This window comes from Hemicordylus capensis, chromosome 1, assembly GCF_027244095.1.
Source record: "Hemicordylus capensis ecotype Gifberg chromosome 1, rHemCap1.1.pri, whole genome shotgun sequence".
Lineage (NCBI taxonomy): Eukaryota > Metazoa > Chordata > Lepidosauria > Squamata > Cordylidae > Hemicordylus > Hemicordylus capensis.
Genome location: NC_069657.1, coordinates 300160533 through 300180301, shown reverse-complemented (window position 1 = coordinate 300180301; position 19769 = coordinate 300160533). Strand labels below are relative to the sequence as shown.

General features: G+C 43.8%; 1 protein-coding gene across 1 annotated transcript in view; it reads left to right on the top strand.

The window, feature by feature from the left end:
* LOC128337917 (protein eyes shut homolog) overlaps window positions 1–19769 on the top strand; it is a 264499-nt gene that overhangs the window by 140024 nt on the left and 104706 nt on the right. The window contains exons 5-6 of the mRNA XM_053279638.1: window positions 5198–5320; window positions 18144–18257. Coding sequence (XP_053135613.1) covers window positions 5198–5320; window positions 18144–18257 — 237 coding nt within the window. The remainder of the gene's footprint in view (window positions 1–5197; window positions 5321–18143; window positions 18258–19769) is intronic.

The following is a 19769-nucleotide window of genomic DNA, read 5'->3' as shown; positions in this document are numbered from 1 at the left end:
GTTAAGAATTAATGGTACTGGGCATCTCTAATAGGCTCCACTAGCAATCTGACCCCAACTTTCTTCTTCCACTATAAATCCTGTTCTTTCTTGTTTTTTGTTGTTTAAAAATAAAGGAATGAACAAATATGCCTTTCAAGAGCAAGTATAAAATCAGTGTTATTGCTTGTGCTCACAGAATGCTAATGGACACTTATTTCCAGGGTTTTCACATTTCTAGTTCTGGTAGCATCAACATATCCTTCTTCAAACAATAGCCCTATAAATAAGATCCCTTACAGAAGTCGAAACATTAATAAACTCCACTGCCAACAACACAACAACAGTACCCAGATTTCCTGGAATCTGGAGGATTGCATCCATTGTCGGGCTTTTAAAAACATAATCTGCAAAGCAGCAAACAGTTTCAATACATTTCATTCTGAAAGTATTTCAGTAAGACAAGCAAACTAATTTTTAAAAAACTAATTTAGATCATAACTAAACAATGCACATTTTAAATCCTCATGAGGCTATACTGACCTGTCAGGAGAAGTGGCACATTGTTGCAGAAACTAAGGAAGATACTATGCGTCCTTCTCTGCACACTTGTTCCTCCTGCCCTTTGTTTGTGCTGCTTGATTTAATTTGGGCATCTCGTATATTACCACAGCCACTTCCCCACCTAAGTAAAAGTGCTAACAAAACAGTTGCTTGCTGGCAAATAAACAGTTCCAATGCTGCTGCCGCCACTATATGAGGCTTAAATCTCCAGAAAAAGGCAAGTCTCTCAAAAAAAATGATGTGGGGTAATGCTGCTTCCTTATAAATCTAGTATACTCCTTTAAGAGCTTGAAGGGAATTCCTTTGACTAGGTAGGACTCAAGTTGGAGAGGATTCTGGGGAGCCCTCAAGGAAGTCACATCATGTTGCTGCTGCTATATCTGCATGATGATAGCATGCCAATTAAAAAAACAACTGCATGGAATGTTGTAAGTATGTACAATGAGTTTAACATAGCCCATCCAGGAACTGAATTAACATTCAGTTAGTAAGTAATGAGACTTACTTAACGGTTACATAACATATCTCACTAAGAAAGGCACCACTGTTTCTTCTTAGTACTACCTCTGATGAGTGGGCTATATTTCCAATGGACAAATTTGGGGGGGATGTCTAACAGGTTTACCTGCCATGCCAGTACTTCTACACATGCAGAACCCCCACACGAACAATAGAGTCAGGAGGGGAAAAAAGCAGGGTGCCATTTCAGGTTTCAGTAGAGGAGTGCAGGTTTCAGTGGAAAGGAACAAATCACCATTCTTCCAGTGTTTGGATGCTTTGGTGTGTAATAACCTTTCCTCATAATGAATCCCTATGAGGATTCATTGCACACCTCCATTTCTTCTGTTCATTTTGACTGCCATTGGACAGTTCCAACTGCCATGTATCATCTACTACTACTACTACTACTACTACTACTACTACTACTACTACTACACACACACTGGGGTACTCTTTTTTTTATTTTTAGGAATTTTTGAAGTGTTCAGATTCTTTCGTGTCTTTATTACACATCTTAATTTCTTCTGTTCATTTTGACCCCACTACTTTGCGGGTTGGGATGGGGAATTAGTGGCAACCCATGTGCCAACTATCCCCCCAATCTGCAAACCAATAGGTACTCAGCTTATATTTTAGGAATTTTTGAGGTGTTTAGACTCTTTGGTATGTAATGAATCCTCATAGGCATTCATTATAAGGAAAGGTTATTAGACACCAAAGAGTCTAAACACTTAAAAGATTTCCTAGAACATAAACTGAGTGGTACCCCACTGCCTTGTGGGTAGGAGGGGTGTGTAGTTGGCTCATGGCAGTTGACAGTTGGCACTGTCCAAAGACAGTCAAAATAAATAGAAGAAATGGGTGTGCAATGAATCTTCCTAGGGATTCATTGAGGAAAAGTTATTATACACCAAAGAACCCAAACACTTAACTACTGACCACCCGTTTTGCTCCATAACTCCACTTCTTCAAGGGTAGAGCTTAGCTTTTTTTTTTTTTTTTTAATGTAAGCTGGGGATCTGGGAGAATTAATAGGAGGAATCTGAATCTCGAATCGATTCAAATCGAATCTGGCATGATTCAAGTTGGACCCAAATCTAGCCAATGGACCACAGGGGCAATTTGTTCTATCTCCAAATTGCCCAAATTGGCTAGATTAGGGTACGAATTAATTTGTACCTGAATCGATTTGCACATCTCTAGTTATAAGAGCTTTTGCTATGGTTACTTTTTATACCTCACGGGTATCAGAGATAAAGCTATAGCACTGGTCTAAGTTTGATTGGGCCTTGGACAAAGTGCCCTTGGTAGGTCTTTACCTATGGCAGTAGTCCCGCCTCCATGTGAGTGGACCATAGCAGGCCTTTTTTGAATATGCAACCAGGCACAAAATGTGCAGGCCCCCCCTCCCCGAAATACATTTATAAAAAGAACATTTGTGCAGTACACATTTTCAGATGATGCAAAGGCTATATACCTGTACAGCCCTTAACAGATTGGGCCCAAGTTATTTAAGAGAATACCTTCTTCAATATGAACCCTGTTGCCTATTGAGATCATATGGGGAGGTTCATCTGAAGATGCCGCCATCTCATCTGGTGATGACTCAAATGCGAGCCTTCTCTGTAGTTGCCCAAGGGCTGTGGAACGCACTTCCTGCTACGATTAGAGCTGCTCCGTCCCTGTTGGCTTTTAGAAAACAACTGAAGACATATCTCTTTAGCCAAGCTTTGTAGTTTAAGTTTCACTGATATTTTTTAGTTGAATTTCATTGATTGTTTAAACTATTATTTTTTAAAAAAAAATATTTTGTTGTAAAATGCCTAGAGACTTTGGTAGTGGATGGTATATATATATATATATATATATGTGTGTGTGTGTGTGTGTGTGTGTGTGTGTGTGTGAAATAAATATATACATAAAATAGATAGATAGATAGATAGATAGATAGATAGATAGATAGATAGATAGATACAGTTGGAATTAGATGATGTAAAAAGTGAAAAAAGTAAAGTGAGTAGTCTGACTTCTCAAGAAAACAGACACCCTGGGTGTACCCATTTCTCCTCTCAGGACAGAAAAGAAACATTTCCCACAGACTCCATTGCTAAACCCCACAGAGTCTTTCCCAGTGAATATAATACTTTTCTACAATAGTTCTGTCAAATTCCTAATTCTGAGGATTTTCTTCCACCCTAATGTGACCCTAGGCAACAAAGTATGTGTGCACAGACAAGGAAAATCCACAGTTGTGTGTTGCCGCACATGCAAATTATATTCACATAATGTTGTGCAATTCTGAATTCTCCTTTTTGAAAAGCCCTGGACTATGAACTATGGAGTGGTGGTGGGCAGCAGCAATTATGATGGTAGTCGTGCTTTTCTCATTACCTCTGCAACTAGAGGCACACATATCATTTGAAGTGGTTTCCTTTTCCCTTCCCCCAAAACAAAAGTCCAACCCACATACCAAGAACAGAGCAATGCTAAAGAACAGACCAAGACATTGTGAAGAGGAAGAGAGGAAAATCAGCAGCTCCCCCAAAGAAGCTGCAGGCAATATTGACAGTGGTAGCCCAGCATGCCAGCAGTGAGTGTTTTCATTCTTGGTATGTGGGCTGATGGCATTTGCCAAAGGATATCACAAGGTGACGCCATGCTTGTAAAGATATGCTTACAGCCACAATGGGTCTGAAACACAGGATGACTGTCTCCTGGCTTCTAAATGACAAATCTGAAGGAAAGGAAGTAGTAGAAGAAAGGTGTGCCCAAGAGAGGAGCAGAAGAAACAGAAAATGTGAGGAAAGAGATGGAGCAAGCTACTGTCTCTCTCACCAATACTCCCTGACTTGCTATCCTACGGGAACTCCCATATTTCTGAAATATTTCTGGAACCCCTGCTAACCTGACAAAGAGGCACCTTTGAACATGGTGATTCTCTTTATTTAGCAGGGGGAGAGTAACTGGCCCTCTCCACCCCCAGCACAGTACCTCCAGTGACTGTTGCTGGTGTCTCTCTTTAGATTGTGAGCCCTTTGGGGACAGGGATCCATCTTATTTATTTATTATTTCTCTTTGTAAACCACCCTGAGCTATTTTTGGAAGGGCAGTATAGAAATCGAATAAATAATAAATAATAATAAATAATATTGGCTTGCTGGTCATCTTCACTCAAGGTTGATGTTAGGAAAGCAGAAATTGTATGCTATGTCACTGATGAGATGGGTGCTTACAGTTGCTTCTCTAATAGATATCTCTGAATGGAGATCAGAGCTGTACTAGCAACTGAAGCACACTTTAGGGATATAAGCCACTCCAATTCTGGATTGTAGGAATGCATCACATAGTTCTCCCCCCAACCACCAACACTTTCTTCATTAACTTTGGATGACATTCTCAGGTTACTGTGAGATAACAAAATATATAGGCTGGGTTCACACAGCCACAAGGATCCTGGTTAAAAGTTAATCAGTGGAGCTGATTGTGTGAAACCAGAATTTCAGGGCAATCTTGGTCAAACTGCCCCAGTTAATCAGCGTTTAACCAAGATAATCAGGAATGATTTCTGGTTATCTGTCCTGGTTTAATGCTTCTTAACTTGGAGTGACCAAGATTGCTCTGAATCTGTTCACACAATCAGCTCCACTGGGCTCACTAATCCTGATTAACTTTTTAACCAGGATCCTTGTGATTGGGTGAACCCAGCCTTAATCAACAGTGTGATAAAGAAACCTTTGCAATGCTAAGAATTAGTTTGTCATTTATTTTTATTACACTTTTCAACTTAAAATGCATTGAAATCTTAAAATGTTATTAGTTAATAACTGGAAACATGGAGAAGTAATATTAGCAATTATTCAAAAAGTGTTCCCTCTTCTTTTTTTAATCATGGGTATCAAACTGTAACAGTATTGACTCTTTCTTATACGGAATCAGACAGGGTCAGTACTGTCTATACTGACTGGTCGTGGCTCTCCAGGGTTCCAGACAGGAGCCTTACCCAGCCCTACCTGGAGATGCCAGGAACTGAACCCGGGACACCTTCTGCATGCAGAGCATGTGTTCTAACCCTGAGGTGTGATGTTTCTCCTCTAAATGTTTCCTTATATGTTTTTGAAACAAGGTTTTCTTCTTGTTTTAATATATCCTACAGGGTTTACTGGTGAACTCTGTGAAGAGAATATTGGTAGCTGCCTATCACAGCCTTGTGGAGCTCTCAGTCTCTGTAAGGATGAAGTTGATGGTTATCATTGCTTCTGCGCACCTGGTTTTATAGGTAGGTTAGAATATACTTTTAAGGTATAAATATACTTCCAAATATACTGTACAAAAGCTGGTGTCTTTTCATCTATTTATTGGGTATATTCCTAGCTGATGTGCCTCCGCTCAGGTGTTGGGTAGCCCCCCTATTGTCATTTCCAGGAAGCCATTGGGGCCACACTGGTGCACTTGTGACTTTGTGGGAACTGCACCGAGGTATCAGTTGTCAATTAGTGCCCCCTTATGAAACCTGCATACATAACTGCTGCAATTTGTGTAAGCAAGGCAGTTTGGAAATGGATCCGGGTGATTGTGCAAACCATGATTGCTGCACGTATTAATGCCAGATGGAATTTTTGGTTCATATGGTTGGTGAAATGGTGAGCTGGCCATTATCCATACACACTGCTACATTGATTTGCATGAAGGCTGTCATGCAAACTGGGCTTGAGCTGAGTGCCCTGGCTCGAGTACCATTTCAGATGAGCCGACCCAAGGTTTGACTTGAACCATGCTTGAGCTAGTTCTAAATTGTTCACCATAGGGAATAATGGAGAGTCATAGGAACATAGGAAGCTGACATATACTGAGTCAGGCCATTGGTCTATCTAGCTCAGTATTGTCTTCACAGACTGGCAGCGGCTTCTCCAAGGTTGCAGGCAGGAATCTCTCTCAGCCCTATCTTGGAAAAGCCAGGGAGGGAACTTGAAACCTTCTGCTTTTCCCAGAGCGGCTTCATCCCCTGAGGGGAATATCTTGCAGGGCTCACACATCAAGTCTCCCATTCATATGCAACCAAGGTGGACCTTGGTTGTATACATATACAATTCATATACAACCAAGGTAAGGGGACAAGTCATGCTTGCTTCTACAAAAGCAGCTCTCCTCCCTCAAACTGCCCCATTATTCCCTGTGGGTAGCACTTAGGTGCACCAAAATGGATTGGGTGGTAGAGCACCATTGGTAACAACTACCACCCAACCCCCAAAGCAATTGGGCACTCCAGTGATTTTAAATGTTCAGAGAATCTACATTGTATATAGATTATATGATGTTACATTACTTGTTCATTGGGATTCATTATGAGAAAAAAGTTAGTTAACATCAGAGAATCTAAAATACAGTTTTTTAAAACCCTCAAACATAAACAGAGTGCCCTATTGCATTGTAGGTTGGGTGGTTGGGTGGTAGTTGTCACACAACCCCCTCAACCCAATTTGGAACACTTGGGCGCTACCCACAGGGAATAATGGGGCCACTTCAAATCCTCATTGTTCCCTATGCCAAAAAGTCCCCAAAACTACACCAAACTAAAAAATTCCTTAAAAATCAACAGAATGCCCTAACGCCTTGTGGATTAGGTGGTAGTTATGCCCCATGGGGGGCCCTACCACCCAACTCACTTTGGAGCACCTATGCATGATGCAACCCAAAACACCAAGCACAAACTATGTTAAACACACAAACCTAACCAAAGTTTTAAGAAACCAAATGGAAAACTACAACTAGTCTACAAACCTAGACTAAGCAAGCCACACACCTAATTACAGACACTACAAATCAAGCAAACCACAAACCTAACCAAGAAACCCTAAACCAAACTAAGAGGAAACTACAACAAACTACAAATCTGTTGGACCTATCAAGCCACAACAAAGAACAAACCTAACTTCAGAGACACCACAAGCCAAGCTGGTTGGACATTGCATGAGAGGAGGCATCCTGCAACCGCTGCCAAATCCGACCAGACTTGGCAATGTGCTGGCGAGAACTGGACACAGTCCATCTCATGGTATTCCTCCACCTGCTCCTGCAGTTACCACAACACAGTCTGGGCAGCACTACTACAGGGCCTGGTCAGCCAACCTGGCACTCCTGGCAAGGCACCAAGGCATCTCCGCTTGAACCACTGGATGGAATGAGTGGGTGGAACTGCTGGTTGTGTTGGAGCTGTGAGGAATGCCACACTGGTAAGTGTTGCATTGGGAAGAGCAGGGGGAGAAGGCTGACCCACACTGTGGCTGAGCATCAAATGTGCACCTGGAGTAGGCACACTAGCCTACTGGTTATTGAGCCTCCTGCTGGTTATTGAGCCTCCTCTGCTCCTCCTCTCTAACTTGCTCAACCAGGAGGTCCCTTCACCCAGGCAATTTGTCCACATGGACAGCATTGTCCTTCATAGTTGGGTCACAAAGACAGGCCAAAACATTATCTTCTTTGTCATCCAACGTCTTGATGAGCTTCTCCAGTCCTCAGCCAGTCACCCAGGGCTCTACTGTTCATAGTGGCCAGCGAAGTATGAAGTTCACCCATCACCTTCTTGAGCAGAAGCGCAGTGGGCAAGGCCTGGCTCAGAGTCGTGTCCTCAGCACATGCTCTTCACTGCAAAAAGACGGTCTTGAGTGCCGAGACCATCTCACACATGAGCTTCCACTCCATGTTGGAGAGGCTGCAAATGCTCAAGCCACAATTCTGAGCCAGGTCATGGAGTGTTACCTTTTGCTTCGGCAGGTGCAAGAGAAGGGTGGAGTTCTATCAATTCTTGACATCCCCAGAGATGAGGTGTTGATAGAAGTCATGCTCATGCTGCCACTCATGGAGCATGCACCTGGTCTTCTCACTTCAAAGGAAATGGGGCACTTCTCCACAAGTGCAGCTGTGGCAGCAGCAGCACCTGTTTGTGGGTGGCCCTGATCTCTGGATGCTTTGGCCTCCTTGAGGCCAAGGGCATCCGACACAGTGAGGTGCAGTGTGTGGGCCATACAGCATAAGGGCACACATTCCATCCACCTTAGTTATATTGGAGCCACTGTCAGTGATAATGAATCCCCACCTGAGGTTTGGCTCCCCATCGAGCCATTCCTCAGTCTGGTGACCAATTGGTAGTTCCTCCGATGTGTGCACCATGTCCATCATCTCCACATGCAGCTTGGCCCACCTGTGCCATATTTTCTGAATGCAGTGGTGGCAGCACCAGAGGTCCCCTCTCTCTCTAGCCTCCATCAGTGAGCAGTGAAGGACAGAAAAGCAGTGTGCATTCTACTGCCAATGTTCCACAGGTCAGTTGTGAAATGCACACTGGTGCCGGTCCCTTCTGCCTCCAGCATGCCAAACACAAGCAGCCTGCACCACCTGTACAGGGATGGGACCACCATCCAACTGAGGGGATCCTGTAGTTGGGAGCAAGCAGCTAGAGCAGTGGAAGTCAGTGTTCTCCACCATCTAAAATGGCTGGTCATCCAAGCCATCGTCTCACCTAAGGTCCGGGTCACAAGACTTGGGCCCGTTTGACCAGGACAACACTTGCTGCCCAACTCCTTGGCACACTGCTTGACAGGTAGCACCCCTGCTTCACCAAAGCACACAACTAGGAACACTAGTGCTGTCCGCAGTGGTGAGGGTGAGAGAATGATGCCGCAAGATGTGTCACCACATCAAGGACATCCCAAGATGCTTTGACATCCTTCCCTCTGCTGACTTGTGCCTTGCAGTGGACACAAAAAGTGTGGTTTGCGGCACTTTGAATGACCTCAAAGTGCTTCCAAATGTTCCTTGCAGAGGTTGAGGTGGTCTTTGACCGCTTGGGTGATGGCAGACCTACTAGGGCTGCTGAGTGCCCACTGCCACTATCACCCCTGCCGCCCTTTGTCTGGGAGCCAGAAAGGCCAGGCTGAAGTGACTCAGCAGGGTCTTCCTCAGACTCAGTCCCAGAAGAAGATCCAGTCTCAAGACTCCTCAACTACAATGGTGGGGTTCTCAGTGAGGGGGCAGATGAGTGTGCGGGGTGATGAGAGAGAGAGAATGTCTATCTGAGCTAGCAGCCACTAAGCCCTCTCCCTCCACAGAAACATCAGCTTCGCTGGCAGGGGAGTGCTCCTCCCCAGCACTGCCATAAGGTACCATGGGTGGTGGCAGCTCTGGTGGTGCAGCAGGACCAGCAGGCTCATCCAGATATGAGAGCCTGTGCACAACCTTACTGGAAGCAAAGAACTGGGGAGTGAGCAGCTGCAGCAGCTCCCCGCCCCTTCTTGCCCCCCACCCCTGTTACGTACAAAGGAGGCCTCTGTCTACTGTATTCTCTTTCACAATTCCTTGTTGCTGAAATTCTCTTGTAGCTTTTGCACAATTCCCATGTAGATCACTTCCTTTCTCTTTGCCAGTTTGCTGTCTTGTCCATCAGATGTTAGGTAGGAGAGAGTCATACGGCCTTGTTCTCTTGGCCATTGCAGTTTTCCTTTTGCTGTCTACTTGGGCTTCAATATCATTGATTAGTACCAGTTGTAATGTTCTGTAGTAAAAACAAGTGTGCTTCCTGGATGCAAATATTTTGAAGCCAGTCTACTGTGGGAATTTAAAAGGGGCTGTACATTTAGTCAATCACTCAGGTTGCAGCTTCAGTAACAGAAGGGTTTGTTCTTTTCCAGGCAGTTGTCTGGAGGTTGATTGTTGCAAAGCCATTAAGCATATCATATCCTAATGAATACAAGGGATGTTGGTGAACTTTGTCAAGTGAAGATTTAGAGAAGAATTTTTGGAATTTGGAAAAGTGAGGCAGCTCGGGAAAGTTCTCAACACCCTCCCTGCTCGCACTCTAACCTCTTCTTTCTTGTCTTCGCAGTAGCAGGGCAGTAGCAAAAACAACAGCAACATCAGCAGCAGCTATTTATGCAGTGGGGAGAGAGCCTTTCACCCATTCTCTCTGCCCTCCCCCCCCACCACCACCGCTGCAGCATGCTCCACTTGCAGTAGCCATAAGAAAGACTTCAGTTCCCAGGGGCCACATAATGAGCAACTTATGAGAGCAAAGGAAGGAGGGGAAGAGGAGTGGGGGAAGTCCTAGCCTGACAGACTGCAGTCATGGCACCCTGGCAATAGTGGGGGGCGGGAGGGCAGTTGAAAATAGAGGGAAAGAACAAGCCACTCTCCTCCTTGCAAAAACAACTCTGCTGCTGCTCTTTTGCTTTTTGCTCCACATTATCTAGGCAGGTAAGGAGAGTGGGGCAGGGAGGTGGAGAACTTTTCTGAGCCATCTCAGATCGACTCAGGGAATTTTCCAGGTTTCCCCCTGTTTTGAGGAAAAGAACATGGAAAATTTCTGAGATCATGCAAAATGAGCTCCCAGTAGTTCTCTCATCTCTCATGAAAGCATAGCAGCTTACATACAGTGCAAAGTAAAAGGTAAAGTGTGCCTTCAAGTCAATTTCAGGCCACAAATCCAAGAGCAGGGTGCATGGGTTTGTTCTGGGCCTCCCCAGTATGCTCAGTTCTGCTGATGGAGAGGTGTCATCGCTATCAGTGATCACATCATCACTGTGGCAATGAGCCTACCATTGAGAAGACTAGGAGGCTTGTCGCTACAGTGGTGATGCAATAGCAAGTAGTGATGGTGTTGGAACTGGAAGTGAAGGATTTTGCGCTGTCTCTTGTCTCAAGGACAGTGTAGGACAGACTAGTGAGTCTGAGGGCTAGAGGGTCAAGACACTGGTCATCCCTTCTCTACTTCTCTGACACTATCCCTTTGATATGTAGATTGCTAATCTTAGGGACTTACTTACTTCCAGCCGCTTCCTTTCTCTCTCCCCTTCTCTTCCTGTTCCTTCTACTTTGCAACATGCAAGCTCCTCTCCTCTGCACCATGTGTGCAGAGATGCAGAATCCATCTGCATCCAGCTAGCTAGCTAGATTAGAGATCCTAACTCCTCACTTTCCTGTCTAGAATGGAGTTCTCTAATAAATACCATATATATTGATTTGAAACTATGAACTGGCTCCAAGTTACTTTACTCTCAGCATACACGCATGCCTAACTAAATTCCTCTGTGTTGTGCCTCTGTGCACTCTGCTATAATGAAAAAGGGTTTCTCCTACCAGAGAGAATTCCCAACAGATGGAGCCTTTCCAAGCTCAGTAGAAGTGAGCATGTGATTTGGAGAGGCATGGCACCATCAGCATGTAAACCAGTATATCTAAAAGTGCATAGTTAAAGAGTAGATGGTCAAGGTGCATTTTTTCTTTTTATGTATTGATGATCTCAATGTTGTCTAGGTAGGCCAGCTCAGAGTCTGCACAGTATTAAGTATGGAAATACTCAGTAATTTATATTATCTGGGGCTAGATTCTGATATCCAGTGCCATATTTGCATAGAAAATTATTCAGAAAGGAAGGGGTGATATACAAGTTTATTCATCTTATTACACACAAAAGGTCTGTATCATGCTTCTGAAATGATTACTGGCATTAACACTTCCACTGAAGTCACTTGCAGGCCATAATGGTTAGTTAAAATTCAATGTTCATAGAACTGCTCAGAACTCAGGGCTGGGCCTTCTCTATAGCCTGAGCTTTGGAATGTGCTTTCTTCCATCTCTTGTGACCTTCAAGAAGGTTTTAAAAAACCATCCTTTGGTCTGGCTTTTTGTTGAAGTTTAATTATTTTAATTGTTATTAAGTTATTTTAAAATTTTTAATTGTTTTTCATTGTTGATAAACTGCCTTGAGTGAGTGCCACTTCCGGTTTTACACTGACTGGGGCGGCAAGAGGGTATATAGCCACCCTGTGCCAGCAGTTTTTTAAGCAGTGCCGGAGGGGGAAGCATGGCGGGGGAAGTAAGGGAACCTTCCCCACGCATTAAAGTGACCCCCCCCTGCATTCAAACCAGTTTGAACACGGAGTTTCTGAACCGGTTCAGAGATCTAGGAATAGTACCCCGAACTGGTTATATTAAATGTGCATAAGAGTGAAAGAGCTCTCTGCCAGATATAGCATATAGCCCATTCCAAGTGTGGACATGGGTAGGGGAAGGAGCTACTGTGTGGGCATGCCCCCCATCAGGAGTATCCCAGGTCCCTCCCTGAATTTTCAACTTCCCTTAAAAAGTCAGTCTCTAGCTCTTTTACTTGTAGTCGTATAAGGAAATCTGTGTACACAATAGTCTACATTTGCTTTCTACAACACTTAAGGTAATGTTAACCAATTTCTTAGGCTGCCTATATTTTTGTTCTGGCTGTTCTGCAATAATTCCCTCTTTTCTTAGGCCCCTACACCCAACATTTCTAGCTATGGGTCTTTGCCTGCACCTTTTCTCATGGAAAAGAGCTTATTCAAATTGCAGCCTATAATATTAAATATAGTAATAACATTGAACCTATTTTTAAAAAATAGAGTTGGAGTGCAGTTATTGGTTTTAATGGTTTTGTTTTAATTGTAAACCGCCCTAAGCCATTTTGGAAGGGCAGTATAAAAATCAAATAATAATAAATAAATAATAACTAAAACGCAATACCACTGATGTCAATAGGAGAGGTAAGCACAGTTTTCATTTCCCCCCATTGATATCAGGGAAGCTTAAAAGTGCTTGCCTTTGGCTTGATTATGTCCTATCCTATAGTTGGAGAACAGTAAAGAAAGAGAAAGCTACCTCACTTCCAGCTATTTTATTCATTGATGGCATCTGTACATTGTCTTTCCTCCATAGATTTCAAGGCAGCATGCATGGGATTCCTTTCTGTATGGCCTCCCATCCAGATATTGACTAGATCCATACCTCCTTAGCTTCAGCAAGGTTCACACAGGCCCTGGGATCTATTAGAGATTCCCACCCCCACCCCTCAATATTTTCGGAATGCAAAGGGGTCATCACTCATGTTATCACTGCGCAGCATCTTTCTCCAGGATATTAATTTCAGAGGGAAAGTCCTTCCATATTCTAACAACTAAGAATTCCTTTCTAGATATCTTACCCTTGAAAGAAAGTGTTTTCTTGGCTCAATAAATCACTGTAATCGCCTCAAGAATGACATATGTCATTCCTCTGCTTTGTTAAGGAGAAGGTTTCCAGTCTTTCTGCTAAAGACTTGGTTAACTAGTCCAAAAAGCAAATAAAATTGGCAAAGTTCAGCAAAGAATAGGTATGATTAAGCCCTATTGTAAACAGGAAGCACATGCAAATCAGCTTAGTTCTGTAATTGTTTACTCAGGAGTAACTCCCTCTGAGCTGTTCGGTGAGACTTGCATCCAAGTAAGTGCACATAGATTTGCTGCCAAATGACCCCAACATGAGAATTTAGCACGTGTCTAACTTTGATGGATTGAAGTCCAAACTCAACATATACTTCAGTTCATATGGACATTGACTGACATTCAGCTCAAACTCATGTGGGCAGTTCTGAATCACCCACGCTCCTACAGATGTCTGGAGGAATGCCTGCAGTGTTGCACAAGAGAGATCTTGCACTAAATTTCAAGTTTTGGCATTGCAGTTGGGGAAAATAATGGCACTATTGGAAATAATGGATGTAGTGTCACGCAGCTGCAATTGTACAATGTTACATATTAGCATAAGAGTGTTCTTGCGCAACACTTTGAGTGTTGTTTTAGCTGTCCGCAGCTGTGCAGATGATTCACAACTATCTGCATTAGCCTGCATTAAAAGTCAGCCACCTTTATTAACCCACATCCAGATTTGGGGGTAGATTTCCACCCTCAGCTGCATAAAGCTGTGTAAACAAATAAACCACTGCACTCTCAGCTATGCTCTTGTTGTCAAACTCTTATGTGGACTCTGGCATATGACATATCCACAAGTATGGCTCCTCACCTGTTATAATATTTAGGATTAGTAAAAATATGATACAGGGTAGAAAACTACCCCACAGTGAATGGACTCCCTATGGTAGAGTGGAATCTCTCTCCAAAGTCAATTGGGAGAAAAACTACCCCAGAAATGAGTGGCATCCCTATGGTAGCTTGGTTTCTATCCCATTCCCATTATAAGTCAGTGGGAAGAAAAACTACCCCAGAAATGAATGGACTTTCTATGGTGGGGTGGTTTCTATCCCATTCCCATGTTAAATCAATTGGGAGAAAAGCTACCCCAGAAATAAAAGTAATCCCTATCATGGGGTGGAATCTCTCTCATTCCCACTATAACTCAAGTAGGAGAAACCACTTCGGAAATAAATGAGCTTTCTGTGGTGGGGTGGTTTCTATCCCATGCCCATTTTAATCCATTTGGAATGGGTGTGCACAAATTGAATTTTGTGATTCAATTTGAGTTCAAATTGAATCAGCCTGATTCAATTTGAGCTCGAATCTGCTGGCTTCAAATATGTGCCAATTTGGTACAGATTCGATTCAATTCAAATCAATTTGGCCAAGTTTTAAAGGGCTAGGGGTCACCAAAATGGGTTGAGTGGCAAGGCACTGTGGGTGCTGCCTTCCATACAACCTGCAAGCAGTAGGGCAATCAGGTGATTATTTTAAAAGGTTTTTGTTTTGTTTTTTAGTTTTTCCTGTGTTTGGCAATGTTAGTGTTAGATTCCTGGTTTCTATTTATTAATTATTAGTATTAGTGTTTCTGCTATTGGGAATAATGGGGATTCAAAATGGCCCATAATTCTGCATGAGGGACTAGGCACACCAAAATGGGTTGGGTGGTAGGGCCCCATGGGTGCCAACTACCACCCAACCCCCAAAGGAATCAGGCAAGGGGTGAATTTTTAGGAATTTTATGTGTTGTGGATACTCTGTAATGGCTTCTTTGTAGGGAACCACACTGTTCACTATGAAGAAGTCATTACAAACTAAGAATCCACACTGAGAGAAGAGCAGTTGCCAAACTGGCAATCATTAAAGGAATCTGGAATCATCAGAGGAATCTTGTTTGTGCAGGAGCTGTAGCACAGCTACATTCCTGGGTTTGACCAGAAGTTAATGAGCAGGTTTCTGAGGTGCTGTTTCTTCTGGCAACACATGCCAAGCAAGCCAAAGAAGTACGGTTTGAAAATATGATGGTGCTGTGATGCAAAAACATCCTACAACTGACATGGAATGTTGACCTTGTTAAGCAAGCCAGAGGATCAGAGGCGTATCTAGGGAAAATAGCGCCTAGGGCAAACACTGAAATTGCGCCCCCTGTCCAAGCATCTGACACCCATCTTTCAGATAACTTTACCATAATATCAGCTGAAAAATACAAGTCAGGCTTGTTAATCTTTTAATATTTCAAAAACTATTTTAGCAGTGGACTTAGCCAGATCAAAAAATGCTGGAAAACTACAAATTTCAGTATGCTGGGGCTCATGAAATACCCAAAGACTATGTGGAAGTGTACTTGGAAAACTAAACAGAAGTGCCTGTCTGTCTAATTCTCTAGTATGTATTGTAGCATCACCATTACATAAGTTTTAAAAATAAATGGAGAATTGGACTTTTCCCAGATACTCTATAAATAATTAAAGGATATGCAGAGTAAACTGTGTCACTGCTTGGAATATATTCTAGTCTTTCAGAAAGACAGTTAAAATGAGAGAAAGAGAGCGAGACACTCCCAGTGGGCCTTAATATTAAGGATTTCACACTGATTCAAAGACAAATTCACCATTAATAGCCATATTAGCAAGACATCACATTTAACTCACTTATCACAAGAAGCAAAGTAAGAGCAAATGAATACAATCCTAGCTCATAAGCATCAGCTCAGTATTCACAAGCCCTGATTCTCTGTACATAGTGCCAATCTGAATATGTGTACAGTGACTTATATTACCGTATATATAATAATTTTTTTACCTGTAGCCCCTTCGGGGGGCTTCCTAAAGGCTGGGGTGTTTGCAAAGGTTCCTCCTCCCCCCACTGGCCTCTAGGGCCTCTCAGGGACCATTTGAGCATGTACAGTGGCCATTTTTAAAAATCTTTTTTTTAAAATGGCCACTGAAAACAAAATGGCCACCACACATGCTCAAATGGCCTCTGCAAGGCCTGGCATGACCTAGGGCCTCACAGAGGCCATTTGAGCATGCACGGTGGCCATTTTGTGTTTGGCAGCCTTTTTTAAAAAAAATTAATTTTACAAAATGGCGCCCCCCTTCAAGTGGCGCCCAGGGCACGTGCCCTGCCTGCCCTACCCCTAGATACGCCCCTTCAGAGGATTGCAACAAAGGCAGGCAGGCCTGCAGGTTATGCAGCAATACATATAGCCATGGAACAACACTTGGGGCTGCTTCAAGTGAATCACCCTTCTACATGCATTCCCAAATCTTGAAGTATGTGTAGAGGAGTGATTCAAATGAGCATTCCTCTCATGCGATTAAAGGATGTGCCAAGAGTGCATTGGTGCACCCACCAGTGACATCTTGCCAGACCTGACGTTCTCATGCTGTGTGCAGGGCAATGTTCATCTGAACTTGCCCTCAGAGAATTGTGGTGAAGGATTGCGCCCCACCCCATGAATAGCTGGCAGAGGCTCTCCTGAACAAGGGGCTGACCTGCGTAGGCACTATGGGACACAGCAAGCCAGACATGCCCCCAGAGATGCCACCACATTCACAAAGGGAAGTACTGTCATTTGTGTTTGGCTTGGATTGGCAGAAGATGTTGGTATTGTTGTATCCAGAAATTCTGTGCCCAGGACAGCTGACAAGAAGCCATGCTTGGGATGTGGCGGTCACCACTGCACTCCACTGGAGTGAAATGTTAAATTATTGTGGGTTGAAAAAATTGTGGGGCCTTGAATATAACCAATGGTACTACTCAGGAGTAGGAGGCTCTACTCATGTGCAAAAAATCATGACTCCAGATGAGAGTTAAAGAGGACTTTAGGAGAGGAGAGCTGGTCTTGTGGTAGCAAGCATGACTTGTCCCCATAGCTAAGCAGGGTCTGTCCTGGTTGCATCTGAATGGGAGACTTGATGTGTGAGCACTGCAAGATATTCCCCTCAGGGGGTGGAGCTGCTCTGGGAAGAGCATAAGGTTTCAAGTTCCCTCCCTGGCTTCTCCAAGATAGGGTTGAGAGAGATTCCTGCCTGAAACCTTGGAAAAGCCGCTGCCAGTCTGTGAAGACAATACTGAGCTAGAAAGACCAATGGTCTGACTCAGTATATGGCAGTTTCCTATGTCCCTATGACTTACCTACTCTGAACTACACTGAGAGAAAATAATATGGAATGGAATTTTGTAGGCAAATAAATCCATACAACTTCTATATCCATACAACTTCTAATACCATTCAAGTTTCTATAAATGATACCTTTAAGTCAAAGACAAGATTTTCTGTACACAAATTAAGACATATATATATATATAAATTCTCTAAGACGTACCCGTGGCTAATCCCAAGCATGGCAGCTCTCATGAGAGTTCACAAGTGAGCTGCCAGAAGGGGAAGTAGAAAGTGGTGTTGGTGGGGGGGGGGGGAAGAGGGATTAGGTGAAGGGAGGGAGGAAAAGTGGTGGTGGGTGGAGGGAAAGCAGTGGGCGGCCACAAAAAATGGTGGGCGGGCAGGCAGTGGTGTGGGAGAGGAAGCAGAGGGCAGTGGCAGTGGCTGGCCAGGCAGAGAGCAAAAATGGTGGGCAAGCAGCTCGGCCACAGCCGTCCTCACGTGCAGCTTCCTTCTACAGGCCCGCCTGCCAGCCAAATGACAAGTTGGGCCACACTGGGGCTGAATGAGGCCACTCTGCACCTGTGCAGAGAGGCGAGGGGATGGCCAAGCGGGCAGTGCAGCCTCCTTCTCCAGGCCTGCCTGCCGGCCAAATGGCAGGTTGAATGGGCCCCAGTGTGACCCTAGACCCACAGCTGCTGGGCAAGCAGTGGGGGGAACAAATGGCCAAGCGGTGAGTGGGTAGCGAGGAGGAATGAGCGAGCAGTGAGTGGGTGGGGGAGGAACAGGTGAGCGGGGGCTGAGTGCACTACCACATAGATGCTCTGTGCAGGATCAGCTAGTATTAGTTAAATTCCATGTGCATTACCTATATGTGTTTGAAGATCTTGACTGTACTTCCTGAAAACATGTTTCTAATGAACTAAAATATTAATGATGCTAAAATATTATCTTATCTCCAGGTAATAACTGTGAGACAGAAGTGGATGAGTGCCTAAGTGACCCATGTCAGAATGGTGCCACCTGTGTTGAGCAACTCAATGCCTTCAACTGCATGTGTTCTGATGGATTTCAAGGTACCACCAAGCCTCCATTAGAGGGCTCACTTCAGAGGGTGTCATGTAAAACAGAGAGGAGAGCTGGTCTTGTGGTAGCAAGCATGACTTGTCCCCTTAGCTAAGAAGGGTCCACCCTGGTTTCATATGAATTGAAGACCTGATGTGTGAGCACTGTAAGATATTCCCCTTAGGGGAAGGGGCCACTCTGGGAAGAGCAGAAGGTTCCAAGTTCCTTCCCTGGTATCTCCAAGATAGGGCTGAGAGAGATTCCTGCCTGCAACCTTGGAGAAGCTGCTGCCAGTCTGAGTAGACAATACTCAGCTAGATGGACCTATGGTCTGACTCAGTATATGACAGCTTCCTATGTTCCTATGTACAAATTTCAATGCAATTTATACATATAATTTATATACCAGAAATTTAACTTCATTCCAAGTTAGAGATGTAGGAGTAGTCAATTATTTCTTGAATCCTAAATAATTAGCTGCTGCTGCTGATTGATTGATTGATTAATTACTTAATCAGTACTACTACTACTTGCTTACTTACTTCAATGTAATGTTCAGGCAATTGTGTCTTTGTTGGCAAATGCTACTTATTTTTCTCTAGGAATGTGTGTTATCAGTGGAAGAAAGCAAATTCCATGCTAAGGACTGCTGGGAAATTGACTGAAAATAAAACTAGCCATTATCATAATGCCTTTGTACAAATCTATGCAACCACAATTGGTATGCTGTGTACTGCTCAGTGTAGATCACAAAAATTAAATCCTAGGGCTGGAGAAAATGTTGGAAAGGGCAACCAAAAAGATTGGGGGTTTGGAGCACTTTGGATCAGTTGGAACTGCTAAAGTCTAAAGTATTTGGGACTTTTTAGTTGGGGGGGGGATGACAACCAAGGGGGACATGATAGAGGTTTATAAAATTATGCATGATTTGTAGAAAGTGGATAGAGAGAAGTTTTTTCTCATTCTCTTATAATTAGAACTTGAGGTCATCTAGTGAATGGCAGAAGATTCAGAACAGATTCAGGGCATACTTCTTCATACAAGGCATAATTAATTTATGGGATTTGCTGCCACAAGACGTGGTGATGGCCGTTAGCTTAGATGGCTTTAAACAGGAATTAGATAAACTCATGGGTGATAGGTCTACCCACAGCTATCAGTCATGATCACTATATGGAGTCTGTGTTCAGAGACACTATGCTGCGGCTGAATACCATTTGCTAGGGCGGAACACTGGGAGAGAGCTATTGTCTTCATGCCCAGCTTGTGGGTTTCTCAGTGACATATGGCTGCCCTATATGGGAAGCAAGCTGCTGTGCTATAGGAAGCTTTGGTCTGATCCAGCAGGGCTCTTCTTATGTTCTGGTGTTAAACCAAGAGGGTAGGAAGCTGCTGGCAGCAAGGGTGCAAAACCCCACCAGCACCCCCTATCCTGTTTTTTATAGGTGTGTGTGCTAGCATGCATGCACCCTAACCATGACCCCCTGCATTTGACATTGACACAGGGGGTGTGGCCAGTATAA